This window comes from Elephas maximus, chromosome 20 (genome assembly GCF_024166365.1).
Source record: "Elephas maximus indicus isolate mEleMax1 chromosome 20, mEleMax1 primary haplotype, whole genome shotgun sequence".
NCBI classification, from domain to species: Eukaryota; Metazoa; Chordata; class Mammalia; order Proboscidea; family Elephantidae; genus Elephas; species Elephas maximus.
In genome coordinates, this window is record NC_064838.1 from 51,393,170 (window position 1) to 51,411,196 (window position 18,027).

Here is an 18,027-nt window from a genome sequence, read left to right on the forward strand (position 1 = left end):
TCAGCATAAAAGCCTCAATGGGAAAAGTCTCTATACAATGGGGGGGGGGGGGGGGGGACAACTTTTTATGAACTATGACTTCAAAGGGAAAAAATTTAAGATATAGGCGATCACTTGGGAAGTTATCAAAGCCAGGGTGAGCTGCATTTCAAAAAGAAAACAAAATGCCAGCTTCCTGTTTAAAGATGGTATTACTAACTTTCATTCACAATGTCTCTCTACGTAGAATGGCTCTCCTCTCGCTGTCCTCACTTGCCCAATTTCATCACCTCTGCTCCCAAAAGCTATCTTAAGTACTATTTTTCACTGATCTCCCCTCCTTGTTTCTCATCTTCCAAATACATCTAATAAATGCCACCAGTGTTTCTCATCTTCTAAATAAGTCTAATAAATGCCACCAGTGAACATTTAAATATAAACTGACTGGTGTTCTATGGTATTATTTTCTGTATATTAATACTGCCACCTGATTATTCAAATCGCTGTGCTCTTGAAGAGAGAACTTCTTATAAAATATCTGACATACCACGAAGTAGATTTTCAATATTTATTGGTTTTTCCTTTTCTTGTTTCAGAAAAAATGTGCTATCAGTTGTTTTTTGCCCCTAGCAGTAGGGTTAGGTTTGCATATGCCATTCTTGCAATTGTCATTTTAGTAAGCCAACAGCCCATGCATTTATAAAACAGATAATACTCTATAGCCATGTATGAGCATTTGTCAGTGAGAAGCTAAGAGAACTCATCTATACCATATACTGCACAACTAAATGAACTGTTCCTTCTCATGAGGTATTAGGACAACATCTTTCTGTGAGGTACCATTATTCAGTTTTATGTGGATCTGCCCATGGTTACTCTCCTATGTCCTCCTGTTAACACATATTCCTTACCCTGTTGTTAATGTCCTTAAATTAGGCTATTTCTTTACTACATCATGGTAAAAAAAAAATACCAAGAGTTTGCATTCTACTTCTGTATCTTAGAATATAATGAAGCAGAGAAAGAAATCATTTCATTTGTGTGGGCTGATTTCCTGATTTCATCTACTCAGGCTGATTTCCAGAGCTAGATTACATATTTCATGAAGTATTTTACATTTCACAATTCTTCTTCTGAACCCCCAAGTTCTTCGAAAGCTGTAAACTCTGTTTGCCATCAAAGGTCAACACGGAAACCGGGCAGAGAAGCTAGCTCCGACGGTCTACTCTACAGCTATGTCGCCGGTCTCACACTAACCACTACTGCTCAGCCTGGCCATCCTTTTTTTTTTTTTTTAAAATCATGACCCTGCCTTCTTTCTTAAAGGCAAAAATTCTTCGAGGCCCTAAGTAGGACGTCTGGCTATGAAGAAACTAAACCTACAGAATTAAAAAATACCCAAAAGAGACAACAATGGAAGCAAAGGACACCTCATGGGTCTTTAACCAGTACAACTATTTAAGATTATAAAAAGTTCTTCAATCCAAAAGTAAAGGAAAAGGCCAAAAAATAAACAAAAATCCCACTAGTTCCTTCCACTCTATATTGAGTGGGGCTGGTGGGGCTCAAGAAACCAATAACAGCCAAGATAAACGATCCCATTGATGTGATCTCTAAAGACGTAAGTCAGTACGAAGCCCAGACACCAGTGCCCCACAGCCACCCTGTTCTTTTCTCCTGTTACCTTCTGTGACAGTGATTCTTAACTTCTTCAGGGGTTACTGAATCTGAGAATCTGATGAAGTTTTTGAACTTTCCCCAGAAAAATATACACATAGGATTTTGCATATAGACATCTAGAAGTAAAACCCTGCCACGGATGTCCAGGAGTAGGATTTAAGAATGTCTGCCCTAGAGGAACAAATGAATGAAAGAAAAGCTTCTAAAGGTCACAACTTTAAGGAAAACAGGAACACAGGCAGTATTAAGGGTATCTTTGGCAAAAAGTCACCAAGAAAGAATAAAACAGTGCATGTCTCCAATCCTTTATTTACATATTGTCTGGCTCAAAAAAAAAAAAAAAAAAGCAAAAAACTAAAGTTCTTATCAGTTTCCTCTGCATATTTCCAAAAGAATATTTGTAAAGCCATATACATGGGGTATCTCTGAATACCTACTTGTGTTCTCCTTTTCAGTTTGACTTTTCTTTGGAATTCGATATACCTCCTGCAAAGAAAGAAACCAGAGGAAGGGTTATTAGTGTGGGGTGGAAACAGTGATGGTTTTGAAGCTGACTGATTTTACATGGCAAGAAAGAAATAGAAAGGAACAGGCTATATTTAATTATTCTCCATAATTTGACTTATATATTTGGCTTTAAATACGAATAGAACCTTGCCCCTTAAAAACAAGTAAAAACATATAACCCAAGTATATCTTAAAAACAAGCTATCGATTGTATGTATGTATGTGTAATTTTTTTTTTACATCTATCACAGCTTCACTAAGTGGCTGGGCTTTATTTCTGGCAGTAATACACTTCCTCATAATCTTTCATTTCTGTATGCCTTCTGCCTATGCATTCCTGCATATAAACTGAAGTCATCTATAGTTTCTTTACTGAGAGTATTCATAAATGTAGTTCTAAAGTCTCGCTTCTCATCCTTACTTAAAGGAAGAAAAGATCAGTAATAATCCAGCTACATAAAAACAAGAAAAACTGTAGGTGTAAAGCTAATTCCTGCTATTCACATAATCTTCTATGAAACGAAGCTCAGATTATCTACTCCCTCCTCATGTTACACGTTAGAAAAGTGAGGCCCCGAAAATGGAACTAAAATTTTTCAATTCCCAGAATAATGAAATAACAGGGTTAGTCTCAGAACCCAGGTGTTCTGACTTATAGTCCAATGGTTCTTTCATAATTGCCAGTCCCTCGAGTAGAAGTTTTGACAAAGTAAAGTGATTTTACATCAAGGGTTAACATGAATGAAGCCAACTCAGATTAACATTTTCTGCAATGGCCTCTGGGGGTGACATCACTCCATACAGACTGCCATATTGTGCAGGCTATTAATACTATTTATTTATAAGATAAAGTAATTTTAAGAAATGTCATAGTTATCTTCACACGGCTGCTTTTTCAAAGGGTTGATAGTTAACCCCTCAGAGGGGCCTAAAAGATCTGCTTTCTCAGCCCAGCCAATCCTCTTTAATATCATTCCATTTTATTTCTTTAGTGTCCATGTGTTCCCCAACACGCGCACGTGCACACACACGCACAATATCTCTCTCAAAATTAATTTTTAAGAACCCAGACTGGCTTATTCTTTGCTGTATCTCTAGCACTAAAAATAGTGTCTGGCATATATTCTATGCTCAAATACTTACTGAATGGACAAACAACTGTGTTCTACTTCTAATATGTAGAAATCACCCATACAGTGCTACATAAACTCAAAATTATTGCATGTACCTCATGCTTCTTTATCACTAAACCTTTATCATCAGTCTTTGCATCCCTGGTAAGAACATTTTTCACAGGTCTCACCTACAACCACAAAATATTATGTATTTAAGTCAGAGCAGTAAGTGTGCCCTTCAACATTTTTAAAGCTCCTTTCAGTGTTGAGAACAGGCTGCCCTTGGTCAATCACTCCCTTCTAGTCAAAGGCTCAAAAATCTATCTTCAGAAAATTGCCTGATGAAAGCTGAATCACTGATAAGCTCATAGGGCACCAATACAGCCAACGTAACTCTGTTAAGAGTGTGTAAATGTATACAGAGATGTTTTTAATATGCGGATACAAAGACAACATGATTATTTGTAGAAAACTGATTTGCTCGTTTACATAACAAGTATTTGAGTAACAATTACGTACTAAAAGCACACATTAAGAGTCTACTATCTTTTGGATGCTGTACCAACTTTCAAGGAGTTCATAGGCTATAGTAACAATGGCTGACACATTTTACTGTGTGTCAGGTCCTTTTCGTACATTCTCAAATACTCTTACCCCACTATGAGAGATATGATCACTATACTGTACACACAAAACATGCTCAGAGAGATTAAGTAACTATATTTCAGGGTCACACCGTGAGGGTCACACCCTTAGGATTCGAGCCTAGATCTGTTTGTATCCAAAGGGCACATTCTTAACTACTATTACTATTACCTCATAGGCACTCAAGAAAAAGAGAACGTAAACATACACTATCTTATGATAGGTATGTATAAACAGTTAAGAGAAATATAAAGGAGGAATACTCAAACTGGTTTGGTCCTTAAGAGGGAAGACAGAGATAGATATCCTGAAGGAAGTGGACATTTGAATTGTCTTGAAGGATGAGTAGGAGTTGGACAGATAAAAACAGACAGACGTGGAAAGTATAAACATGGTAGACTGAACACAAGTGTTTATCCTCACTTTAACCTGAGGCCCTATAAAATGACAGTGAAGGAATAAAAAAGGTATAAACCCATTTGTAGTATCTTCTTTTTCTAAGAATGTTAATTATATGGGGTACTGGATATGTGTGTACATTTAAGTCCCCACCCCCCCATTCTGTGCATTGGTCCTTTTTTGTTCGATTATTCAGAATGAGGGGAAAAAAGTATCCACAAAATAAGATGCTATAAAAAAAGAAACAGACAATAAGCACAAGTTCTTGGTAAGAGAATATACGATAGAAAAAAGGGTTAAGAATCTCCCAGAAAGTGGAACAAAAAAAATCAAGAAGGAAAATGGGAAATAAAATTAGAGGATAACTACCAGAAGTTCAACACCTGAATAGTAAGAATTCCAGAAAGCAAGGACAGAGAAAATTGAGGGGAGGAAAGCATTAAAAACAAAAACATCCAGCATAACTATATAGTCCCCAACTATCACCACTGACTGCTCTCACAGGAATCACAACAGAAGGTCCCAGAGCTCAAGAAAAATGCAGAACAAAATCCTAACTCACAAAAAAAGACCAGACTGGCAGAGACCGCAGAAACCCCTAGAGTATGGCCCCCGGACACCCTTTTAACTTAGTACTGAAGTCACTCCTGAAGTTCACCCTTCAGCAAAAATTAGACAGGCCTATAAAACAAACAATAATAATACACACAGCTCAATCATGCATATGAGACTAAATGGGCACACTGGCCCACAGGCAAGGACGAGAAGGCAGGAAGGCACAGTATAACTAGATGAATGGAAATGGGGAACTCAGGGTCGAGAAAGGGAGGGTGTTGACACTTCACAGGGTTGGCAACCAATATCACAAAACAATCATGTATTAACTGTTTAATGAGAAACTAATTTGCTCTGTAAGCCTTCACCTAAAGTACAATTAAAATAAATAAAGTAAAATAAAAACAAAATTTCTTAGAACTGAAAGACTAAGTTACCAGATTAAGAGGGCTCAGAGTGCCCAGCACTGAATCAAATGAATAGCAAATGAATTAAAATCCTATCAGAGTTCACCAACAATAACCAGAAAATGACTGTATGTATGTATGTGTATAGGTATATATGTATACAGATAGGTACAGGTATGTACATGTGTTCACAGATAGCCATATTTATATGTTCATGTACAGATATGTATGTGCACGCATATATTTCATACAGTTACCAAACACTTTGCAAGATTGGTTTTTTGGGTTTGAAGGCTTAGGACCTTAGTTTCATGGAACAACCCAGTCAACTGACATAGTTCGTAAGGTTCGTGTTCTGCATCCTAGTGAGGTGAGTACTATCTGTGGTCTTAAAAGCTTGCAAGCAGCCATCTAAGATATAAACACTGGTCTCTACTTGTCCGGAGCAAAACAGAAAGAAGGAAACCAAAGTCTCAGAGAAGACACTAGTGTATAGGATTAACAGCCTACATGAGCCGCAATCTCATCTACCTTGAGCCCAGAATAACTAGATGTGCCCAGCTAATACTACTGACCCTTCTGATCAACGCCACAATAGATGGAACCTGGTAGAATGGAAGAAAAGCGAAAGCAAATTCTTAAAAAGTTCATACTTACAATGGAGCAGTTGAGACTGGAAGACTCCCTGAGACTATCACCCTAAGATACTCTTTAAACTTTTAAGTGAAATTGTCCCTGGAAGTCACCTTTTAGCAAAATAACAGATTAGCACACAAAATAAAGGATGTTACCCATGACTATGGTGCTCCACTAGTAAACCATCTGTATGAGACCAAAGGTCAACATTTACTCTAAAGCAAAGATAAGAAGATAAGGAGGCAGGGAAGCTGGAACACCAGAAACAGAATAACCAGGACACAATTGAAGAGAATGCTGATACATTGTAAAAAATGTAACTAATGTCACGGGAATACTTTGTAAAGAAATTGTCAAAGGGTAACCGAATTTCCTGTGTAAGCTTTCACAGAAAACAACAATGAAATATTATTTTAAAAAATTCTATTAGACTGTATAGCAACACTGTAAGCTAGAAAATGATGGATTGATCTTACGAACATTTTAATGGAAAATTTACTTTCAAATGATAATTATATGATCCATCAAACAAGTAGAAATAGAATAAAGGTATTTTTTCAGATGTATATGGTTTGAAAATTTTATCTGCTGGAAAACAATGCTGAGGATCAAAAAACATGTTTCTGAGGTTCTAAGATTCAAATTCCTAAATTCTATGTTACACACCTCATACACTGTCCACAGTGTGCACTGTGCCATATTAAGTACTTATAAAAAAAAGACTAATTCCTGAGAGAGTGATGGAAAAGCTTTGTAAAGTTAATGCAAATGATTATCCAGCACTAAGGATACAGATACATATTAATACATCCATGTATATAAATTCAACCACTGCATATTCAACACAGATGAAGCTTTGAAAAATTTCGCCTTTGTACAGTAACTAGTAGGTGGTGGTTATTTAAAAAAAAAAAAAAACAACTTGCAAAAGATGTGACAATGTCTTTCAAATTAGTCATAATCTTGAATAAAGGTATCTCCCACCAATACTGCCTCTAAAAGAAAAGCTTAGTTACCCGGAAACAGTATTTTCAGAGAGATGACTATAATTAGCAATACCAATTTTTTAATTAAAAACGGGTAAATGTTTTAAATATGGGTTACTTGGGAGATGATAAAACTATTAATAGCACTGAATATCACAAGATGAGGAACCGACTTGCAAGAGAAGATTATGAGCTTGAGTCTGAAGGGCAAGTGGAGGAGAGAGCCAGGAGAGCAATAACAACTGGTATTCTGGTACTGCAAGAGACTGCCAAGACAGAAAGTACGGGGAGAAAAGTAAGCTCATTTGAAAAGAATAAAACTAAAAGTGAGGGGGGCAGCTTTTATACTTGGGTCATATAGCATGTTATCTATTTTTTAATAAATGCTTCAACAAAGTCATCTACTACTAACAAGTCATTATTGTGGAACTAAAATGGAATGTTTTCTTCCAGCAGTCTCAAATAGAGCACACTGGAAGTTTGTTGGCAAAGCATTGTGGCACTTTAACAGCATATCTCAAACGACCTGCTAGAACTCTATTATAGAAACAGGATTAAAAGGAAATTATGAAAGAACAATTTATAAGAAATCTTCAGCAAAGGATAAAAATTTAACACTGATTTACACTGTTCTTGAGCCTCTAAGAAGCTATTCATCTTAGCAAAACTCATTTTTGAAACCACCATTTTATAAATAATACTTTAAAATCAAAATAATTTATGTTGAGGATAAAATAAATATTCTGCCTTTTAATACAGATCAGATTATCTATTCTCTAAGAACAGATTTGGGAGGCCCCGGTGGTGCAGTGATTAAGCCCTCGGCTGCTAACCTTTTGAAAGGGTGGCAGATCGAACCTACCCAGCGACTGTGTGTGGGAGAAAGACCCGGCAGTCTGCTTCCATAGATTATAGTCTTGGAAACCCTATGGGGAAGTTCTACTCTGTCCTACAGGGTTGCTATAAGCCAGAATTGACTTGATGGCACATAACAACACAACAATAATAGATTTACTTTTTAGAAGTAAGACTAGATTTTCTTTGTTATTAGGTACAGATCAAATCTTGTATGTACCAACCAAATCTTTTTTCCTATTTTCCTAGATGACAGCAAGACTGAGAAAGAAAAAAATAAAAGTAAAAAACCCTGAGCAAGGTGCCACCTTCACAGCTTTTAGAATAGACAAAAAGCATCAAGAGACCATAAAAAGAAAATATGAAAGTAGGTAAAGGAAGTCCTAGGAAAAGAAGAAAATATTTTAAAGAAAAATAAATTTTCAAAAATTAAAAAATATGAAATGCCTCTGACTAAAACGGCTAAGAAGGCTAAACAGGAAGCAAAAGGAAAAATGTAAATCTAGATGCATGAAAGTGGAAACTAAAGCAAAGATAAAATTTTAAATGTTTCCAAAGAACAAGAACGACTACCTCTAAAAGAACATGAATTAGATTGGTATCACAGTTCAATAGCAAACAGTAGTGTAAAAATTTTATGCCCAACCAAACTGTTATTTGTATATATGGCCTAGGAAAGTTTGTTATACAATGATTCAACTGGTAACACTCTTGGAAATGCTATATAAGTAAGAGAAACAGACCCAGGAAAATTCTGCAAGAGAGCTGGGCAGTAAGCATGACCAAAATTTTAGTAAAATATATGTTTTGATCATCTAGTGCTGCTATAACAGAAATACTACAAATGGATGTCTTTAAGGAACAGAAGTTTATTCTCTCACAGTCTCAAAGTCTAGTAGGCTAAAAGTCTGAATTCAGAGTGTCAACTCCACCCAGGGGAAAGCTTTCTCTCTGCTGGTTCTGGAGGAAGGTCCTTGTCATCAATCTTCCCCTGGTCCAGGAGTCTCTTGGTGCAAGGACCCCAGGTCCAAAGGAATTCGCTTTGCTCCTGGCACTACTTTCTTGATGGTCAGAGGGATGTCTCCCTCCCCTCAACTTGCTTTTCTCTTTTGCATCTCAAAAGAGAATGACTCCAGATACAACCTTATCTTGTAGATTAAGTCCTGCCTCATTAACATAACTGCCTCTAATCTTGCCTCATTAACATCATAGAGATAGGATTTACAACACACCGGAAAATTACCTCAGATGACAAAATGATGGACAATCACACAATACTGTGAATCACCGCTTAGCCAAGTTGATACACATTTTTGGGGGACACGATTCAATCCATAACAATGTATTACTGTCTTAACAACAATAACAGAACATACTAGGACCAAAGAAACCAAAGAATAGTCTGTTCTACACAATAAAGTATTTCACACGCGACTGGTAAACAGGTGAACTATGTGACTGTAACATGGAAATTCTGTTGACTCATATATGATTTTCTCCAACAAGTTAATGTTTTGCACTGTCAAATAGTACCAGTATAAGAAGGTCTGAAGGATAGATAATGTGATAAAAATCAAGGGTAACAAAAGGTTTATGGTAGACTTCAGGTGATGCGATATGTATACTGTGGTGAAATGAGTTCCTTTATGTGGCCTTCTGCCTTGGCTCTTCGGAAGAAAGTTTGAGACATTTTTCCCCCAAGCCCTGAGGAGTTACCTTTGCTCTAGTTTCTACCCCAAAGGGTTTGTTCCTTTTGTCCGAGTTGAAATTTTCTGGGTAAGCTATAAACTAACGGCTTGATACTTTTTATCTGGCCCTGGGCTGCAGCCGGCCCTGTTATTGGTCTATTTTACGCATCTTGCATGGACTGGTCAATATATTTACGCAAATATAGTGACTACGGCCTACTATGCAAATGAAGTACCTGCAGCCTACTGAGAGGGGACTGGTCAGTCCATGGCCCTGGTGGGAAGGCCTTCCCTGGGAACTGACCAGGAGTTTGCTTGTACATGCAGCCAACCCCACAGAGGTTGGCAGACAGAAGCAGTTGAAAGAGTAAAGAAGCTGAGAAAGAGATGAGGCAAGGAACTTCCTAAAAGAGCTGTAACATGGGTCAAGGGCTGTTAATACTGAAGACAGGGAGAGGCCAGGAAGGGGTCCTGCTGCAGAGCTGGCCGCAACAGGCCTGGAAGGGCCCCTGTGGCAGAGCCAGTGGTGACAACAAGGAGGCCAAAATAAAGAGGCTTGTACTGAGCGGGGCTGAGAGGAGGCATACACGGCAGACAGAAGGGTCTGCTTGCTTGCACGGCCGAGAGGAGCTAAGAGAGCTATCCTGCAATGAAGAAGTGAGGGATGTGCTCCCCACTTCGAAGGAGGCTTCCAGACTTTGCCTACATGCTTCCTGATCCTGAATTATAACCTGCAGATCCTGATCCGGAGTTCTACCTTGTTACCTCCTTAATAAATTACTTAACTCTAAGTATGGTCTGTGAGTTCTGTGTGGCCACTGCAACGAATTATCAAACTCAGCAGAGAGAATGCAGTAGGAGGGATGTCAGAACTAGTAAAAAGATTGGATAGTGGAGCTATGTCTGACCACCACTTTATTGGAATTAGCTTTGGGCTGATCCTGGTCATTATCCCCCTGAAGTTAGACAGGTTCTGATGTTACTACTATCCTTTTACATATATTTCAACTTTGCTGTATTTGAACACTTCAATAATAAAATTTGGGGGAAAAGGTATCGCAGTTAAGTAAAAAAGTAAACGTAATATTTTGAAACCATCTTCAACAATTTTTGATACAACCTAAATTGCAAATCATGGTATATATTTTTTATAATCTAGCACCCATAATCTTTACAAAACCATTCTTACTACTAAAATTCTGAACACAAAACTATTTTTAAAATAACATATAAATTAACCTGTTAAGGAAAAACAGAGATATCGGTAAGTTTAAGAAATCAGTGGGAAGTAAATCACTGGTCCTCAGATCTCCGCTGTCTGAAGGCTCCTTAAACACAGACTGAATGCACTTCCAGAATTTTGATTCAATAGATCCGGGATGGGGCCTGGGAATCTGCATTTCCAACAAGTTCCCAGGTAATGCTAATGCTGCTGATCTAGTAACCACACTTTGAGAAGCATTAGGAAAAGCAGGAGAAATTTAGTTAAGGCCAACTAATATAGTAATCAAAACAAAGTATAACTTTTAAGTCAGGAAAAGAAAAAAACTAACTGAAAGCAGGAAGGGGAACTGAGGAAATATAAAGCCCTAATACAACAGAAATGTAACAAATACAGATTTAATTCATGTAGAACACATTCCCAGACTGAATTTTAAAAAGATGCATTCTAAGCTGTTTAAAAGAGGAATGTTTTCAACAAAGAGACATAGTAGAACTGAAAATAAAGAGGACTGAGAAACACGTATCAGGCAAATGTCAACTAAATCCTTGCTCTGACAATATAATAAAGGCAACAAAATGTATGAAACGATGATTATTTAAAACTTGTAAAAGTAATAAAAAATATTTTGTCCATTATAAACATAAGTGTACCAATAAACAACCAAGAGAATTTCACGGAAACCACACACACACACACACACACACACACACACAGTCTCATTTTGGGCAGACTAGAACATATATGAAAATAGATCAAGTGTAAGGCCATAAAGAAAGTCTCAGAGTTCTTAAAATACCATACATATTGTGCCCCCAACCATAATGAAATAAAATCAGAATAAGAGGATTCCTAGAATATGGAGGGGGGGGGGAACCAAATCCGTTACCACTGAGTCGATTCCAACTCATAGCAACCCTACAGGACAGAGTAGAACTGCCCCATGAAGTTTCCAAAGGAGCGCCTGGTTGATTTGAACTTTCGACCTTTTGGCTAGCAGCCATAGCTCTTAACCACTACGCCACCAGGGTTTCCAGAGGTAATACAAAGTGATAAAACAATTAATCAAAAACAAGTGATTAACAAAAACAAAAGCTGGTTCTTTAAAAAATAATTAATAAGCTAATAATTAATTAACAAAATTAAAAAAAAAAAAGAGAAGATGCACATAAGCAAAATCAGACCATAAAAAAAAAAAAAAGCTCATAGCAACCCTACAGGACAGAGTAGAACTGCCCCATAAAGTTTCCCTACAGGACAGAGTAGAACTGCCCTATAAAGTTTCCAAAGGAGCGCCTGGTTGATTTGAACTTCCGACCTTTTGGCTAGCAGCCATAGCTCTTAACCACTACGCCACCAGGGTTTCCAGAGGTAATACAGACAAAGTGATAAAACAATGAATCAAAAACAAGTGATTAACAAAAACAAAAGCTGGTTCTTTAAAAATAATTAATAAGCTAATAATTAATGAGCAAGATTAAAAAAAAAAAAGAGAAGATGCACATAAGCAAAATCAGACCATAAAGGGGAAATAATACACACACACAGGATTACACAGGATCATGAATAACTACTGACATATGTGAAAATAGATGAGATGGAACAATTTCTAGAGAATATAAAATGTCAAAATTGGCACAGAAAGAAATGGAAAACTTGAATAGAAAAACAATGTAAATTAAACAAGGTGAAATGATAGTTATATAGACCATTTCTCCTAACAAACTCTAAACTCAGATGATTTTAAAGGAGCATTCTATAAAACTTGCAAAGAAAAAATAAATTCTATCCCCCAAATTGAAAAGAACTTCTATAATTTGGTAAGGTTACACAGTCAAAACCTAAATCAAGCATTCTATTTCAGGGAGAAAGTGTATTCTCTTAAAGATTTGACATAGGTCCTGCCAATATCATAGAGAATTAAATAAGAAATGTAAGACTTGGGAAGAGTTTAAAAAAAAAAAAAAATTGAAGATTTCTCTTTAGTAAAGGACACCATTGATAAAAGGTCGAGAGAAAATTTTTGTTATTATTTTTATTTGAGGGAAAATATTTTTAACATGTAAATAGACAAGGCACGACAGGGAAAACCAAATCAAGCTCGTTGCCTTTAAGGCAATTCCAACTCACAGTGACCCTACAGGACACAGGAGAACTGCCCCATAGGGTTTCCAAGGCTATAATATTTACAGAAGCAGACTGCTACATCTTTCTACCGTGGAATGGCTGGTGGATTCAAACTGCTGACCTCTGGGTTAGCAGCCGAATACTACAAGGAACTTCTCCAAATTAATCACAAAGAGACAGCAACACCAAAAAAAAAAAAAGGGCAAAGGCCATGAAGTGAAAATATAAAGAAGCAGAAATTCAAACATAGTTTAAAAATGCTGAAGTTTATTAGTAATTGGATAAATGCCAATTAAAACATTATACTTACTAGAATTGCAAAAAAAAAAAAAAAAAAAGAGAACCAGATAAGAAAATGCAAGCCCTTGTAAGGATGCTTAGCTATAAGAATCTTCATGCACTGTTGGTTTAAGTTCTCTTTAGAAAGACTACAGCAGCCTCAATTCTGACTTTACTTGGTACCCCATGACCTACCAGGTCTGCACTAGGTATATACCCCAAAGGCATCTCATACAGGTTCACATAGGATACATGTGGAGAATGTTCATCATCAAAATGTCTGTGGTGGAAGAGAGCTGAAAGCATTCAGAGTATCCAATGCTAGGGAAAGGATAAATAAAATATGGTAGATGCACATCAGGGAATAAAATGATAAAATGCAGTGCTTAGAGGCAATGGATTAGAAAGAACACAAAGTAACATGGGTGGAGCTTAAAAACACTGTTGAATTAAAAAAACAAAAACTAGAATGAAGTAACAAAAGTACCACTCATATATATTAAAAGTAAATGTATATAACGGTCATCTTACATGATGCAGAAAATGTATTTGACAAAACCCAACACCCTTTCAAGATAAAAACACTCAACAAACTAGGAACACGAGTAAACTTTCTCAAGCTGGTAAGGGGCATCTATGAAAAACCCACGACTAACATCATACTTAAAGGTGAAAGACTAAAAGCTTTCTTCCTAAGATCAAAATAAGACAAAGATGTCCGCTCTCACCACTTCTATTCAACATTGTACTGGAAGTTCTAGCCATCGCAATTAGGCCAGGGGTAACAAAATTCTAAACTGGAAAGGAAGAAGTTAAACTATTTCTAGTCACAGATGACATAAGAATCCACCAACTATCAGAACTCATAAAGAATTCAGCAAAGTTGCTGGACACGAGATCAACACACAAAAATCGGTTTTTATGTACCAGCAATAAACAATCTGAAAATGAAATTATGAAAACAATCTCATTTATATAGTGTCAAAAAGAATAAAAAACTTAGAAATAAATTTAATTTAAAAAGTACAAGAATTGTACATTGAATACTACAAAACACCATTGAAAGGAATTAAAGACGACCTAAATAAATGGAAAGATATTTCATGCTCATGGATTGGAAGACTTAATATTGTTAAGATGGCAATATCCCCCCAATTGATATATAGACTGAATGTAATCCCTATCAAAACTCTGCCTTTTTTGCAGAAATGGGCAAGTTAATTCTAAAATTCATATGGATTTGCCAGGTGCCCTGAATACTCAAAACAATCTTGGAAAAAAAAAAAAAAGAGCAAAGCTGGAAGACTCACACCAATTTCAAAATTTAGTACAAAGCTACAGTAATCAAAACAGTGTGGTACTGGCATAGGATAGATATATAGATCAACAGTCTAGAACTGAGAGGCCAGATATAAACCCATACATTTACGGCCAACTGATTTTTGACAAAGGTTCCAAGACGATTCAATGGGGAAAGAATAGTCTCTTCAACAAATGGTGCTGGAACAACTGGATATCCATATGCAAAAGAAGAAAACTGGATGGATCCTTACAATGCATACAAAAATTAACTCAAGATCTATCAATGACCCAAGTGTAAGACCAAAAACCATAAAACTACTAGAAGAAAACAAAGGGATTATATTTATAACCTGGAATTTGGCAATGGAATCTTAGATGACACGTGAAGTACGAGTAACAAGAGAAAAAAATAAATCGAACATCATCAAAATTAAAAATGTGCACCAAAGGGCAATATCAAGAAAGTAAAAAGGCAACCTACAGAATGGGACAAAATATTTGCAAATCATCTATTTGATAAGGGTCCAGAATATATAAAGGTCACTTGCAACAAAAAAGACAAACAACCCAATTAACAAAGGACTTCAATAGACATTTCTTCAAAGAAGATATTTCTTCAAAGCCATTGTTCAAATGGCCAACAAGCACATGAAAATAAGTTTAACATCATCAGCCATTAGGAAAATGCAATCAAAACCACAATGAGGTTATCACTTCACACCCACTAGGATGGCTATAATTAAAACAAACAAACAAAAAACAGAAAGTAACAAGCGCTGACGAGGTTATAAAACAGAAACTCTCCTACATTGCTAGTGGGAATGCAAACTAGTTGAGCCACTGTGGAAAAGTTTGGCAGTTTCTCGAAAAGTTAAAGATAGAATTACCATATGACTCTCCTAAGTATATAACCAAGAAACTTGAAAGCAGGGACTCCAACAGGTATTTGTATACCAATATTCACTGCAGCATTATTTATGATAGCCAAAAGGTGGCAACCACCCAAGTGTCTATCAAGAGATGAATGGAAAAACAATATGTAGTATATACATACAATGGAGTATTTTTCAGTCATGAAGATAAATGAAATTGACACATGGATGAACCCTGAAAACTTACGCTGAGTGAATAAGTCCAAACATACAAGGACAAATGCTGTTTGATCTCACTTACATGAAATATAAACTAGACAAATACATAGAGACCAAAGTTTATTGGTGGTTACCATAGGCAGGGGGAGAAAGGAATGAGAGTTATTATTGAAGGGGTGCTGAGTTTATTTGGGGTGATATAAAACTACTGGAAATGGATAGTATTTATGATAACACAACACGGTGAAAGTATCTGTCACTGAATTGTACATTTAAAAATGGTTAAAACAGCAAGCATTTTGTTATATATATTTATTTCACCACAATAAAATTTAAATTTAAAAGGATACAAATTAACCATACTAGAATCACTGTGGGGATCAGGGAAGTGCGCTGTCCGGACCATTAATGACACCTCATCGCTTTGGTGTGCACTTCTGACTGATATCAAGTATGAATCATTTTCTTCATACTCTTAACCTGAAAAGTATAGTTACTTCAATCTTCTGTACTTTAAATCCAACCAGGAAGACAGGGACAGACACACTCAGTATGCACGTTAGAACCTAAACTCTTTGAGTTTCAATTAACTTCATCTGTAAATATTAACCAATTTTTAAGACTTACTCAGAATTTTCTAGAGAAAGAAAACTGCTAATTCTTACCAAAAAAGATGAGCCAAGTGTTGATTTTTTTTTTTTTTTGGGGGCGGGGGGGAAGGGGATAATTTTTCCAAGTAACTGAATGAAAACATGATACAACATTCTTCGAGTTTTTTCAAGTCTCAGAATCCTTTCATTACTCTTTCTAGTATATCACCAGCCTTGTCTACTTCCTCTCCAGTTTCTCCAATATAATTTTCATTGACTTTACAAAATCAATGCATTTTTACTTTGTAACAGATCTGCCTGTATTTGAACTGCATTGATCAATTTTTATAACAGTGGGACTTTGGCTGAGAAAAAGTACCCATTAGACAAGAATAGATGCTAATGTGGAGCCCTGGTGGCACAGTGGTTAAGAGCCCGGCTGCTAACCAAAAGGTCTGCAGTTCGAATCCACCAGCCACTCCTTGGAAGCCCTATAGGACAGTTCTGCTCTGTCCTACAGAGTCACTGTGAGTCGGAATCCACTAAATGGCAATGGGCTTAGCAGGCTAGAGGTTAATGTTAACTGAGATGGGATGTCTGAGAATTAATTTTCTAAGTGTTGAGGTTATCAGTTAATATTTTTGCTGTAATTTTTGCTCCCTAAGCAATTTCGTAACTGAAGATAGGGAGATCTCATATACGTATACGTATGTATATATGTGCACACAGATAGTGAAAGATGGGTCTTTTCAAGGTAATTCAAAGTATTTGAAAAAAGATTTCAAAAAATTCTACCATCTTCCCAGGATTTTCTGGTATATATGTGAGGGTTTAGGATTAGAATTAGACATATCAAAGATTTATCTGAAAAGTAAAATTTTAGAAAAAGTAGTAACAAGTTAGCCAACAAAATGACAACAGAATGTTAAGTTCATTTGGTTCCCACTGACGGAGCCCTGGTGGGGCAGTGGTTAAGAGCTCGGCTGCTAACCGAAAGGTCAGCAGTTCAAATCCAGAAGCCCTGTGGGCAGTTCTACTCTGTCCTATAGGGTCGCTATGAGTTGGAATCAACTCGAAGGCAGCGGGGTTTGGTTTGGCTCCCATTGAAACCATATGGCTTTACAGACAAATCAATTTGTAAAGTAGATGGTTAAATCAGTTTTGCTAGTCATCTAGGGTAAGGATATAAAAGCATGTATCATTAGGTAATATCTGACCCCATTATGGGACCTGATTCATAATTCTATATACTGGTGCAGGTATCAGCCTGCAGCCTGCTTTTACAAATACCTCCTACACTAGCTAAGAACTGCTTTTGCATTTTTTTAAAAAAGTTGTTTAAAAAGAATATGTGACCAAGACCTCAAAGTCACATTTTAAATTTCAATGTTTATTACCTGGCCTTTTATAGAAACAATCTGCCAACCTCTGATCTAGGAAATAAAAGCACATATCTTTGGGTGGTATCTGACCCTGTCATAGAACCTGATTCACAATTCTATACATTAGTGCAAAGATTAAAACTCCACTTTCTTAAATAACAACAACAAAAAAGACAATATATAACCTCAACGTCTGTGCCCTTATATTACCCCAAGGTCTAACAATACAAAAAAAATTGGGCCAACACTGATATGTTCTGGTGCTCCTTCTCTCAACGTTAATTCTGTGAAGCACTTTCAGTTGTAACGGTTCTATACCGAGGACTTGGTTTCCTTTAACACAAGAAAGAATTGTTTAACTCCTATCATTGTGTCCTGCAAAAGCATAAGAGTATGTGGTTTTCTCTCTTAAGCTGTATAACAAATGGTGGTGGTGGGCGGGGGGGGGGGGCGACAAAGAAAGAACCTCCATTAGCTCAGAGAGGTCATAAGATTTGACTAGAAAGAAAACTTAGATGGTAACATACATGCCCGGAGGTTTCATAAAATTACACATATGAGAGAGGGAGAGAAAGGAAGGGG

At 36.6% G+C, this 18,027-nt stretch overlaps 1 protein-coding gene across 5 annotated transcripts in view; it reads right to left on the bottom strand.

The window, feature by feature from the left end:
- The window catches only part of SETD2 (SET domain containing 2, histone lysine methyltransferase), a 134,823-nt gene that overhangs the window by 40,701 nt on the left and 76,095 nt on the right, over positions 1-18,027 (bottom strand). For all 5 annotated transcript variants that reach the window (XR_007514518.1, XM_049863566.1, XM_049863565.1 and 2 more), the window contains one exon: positions 2,097-2,145. Coding sequence is in view for 4 of the 5 variants with exons in the window: in XM_049863566.1 (XP_049719523.1) it covers positions 2,097-2,145 (49 nt within the window). In the remaining variant the exon portion in view is untranslated. The remainder of the gene's footprint in view (positions 1-2,096; positions 2,146-18,027) is intronic.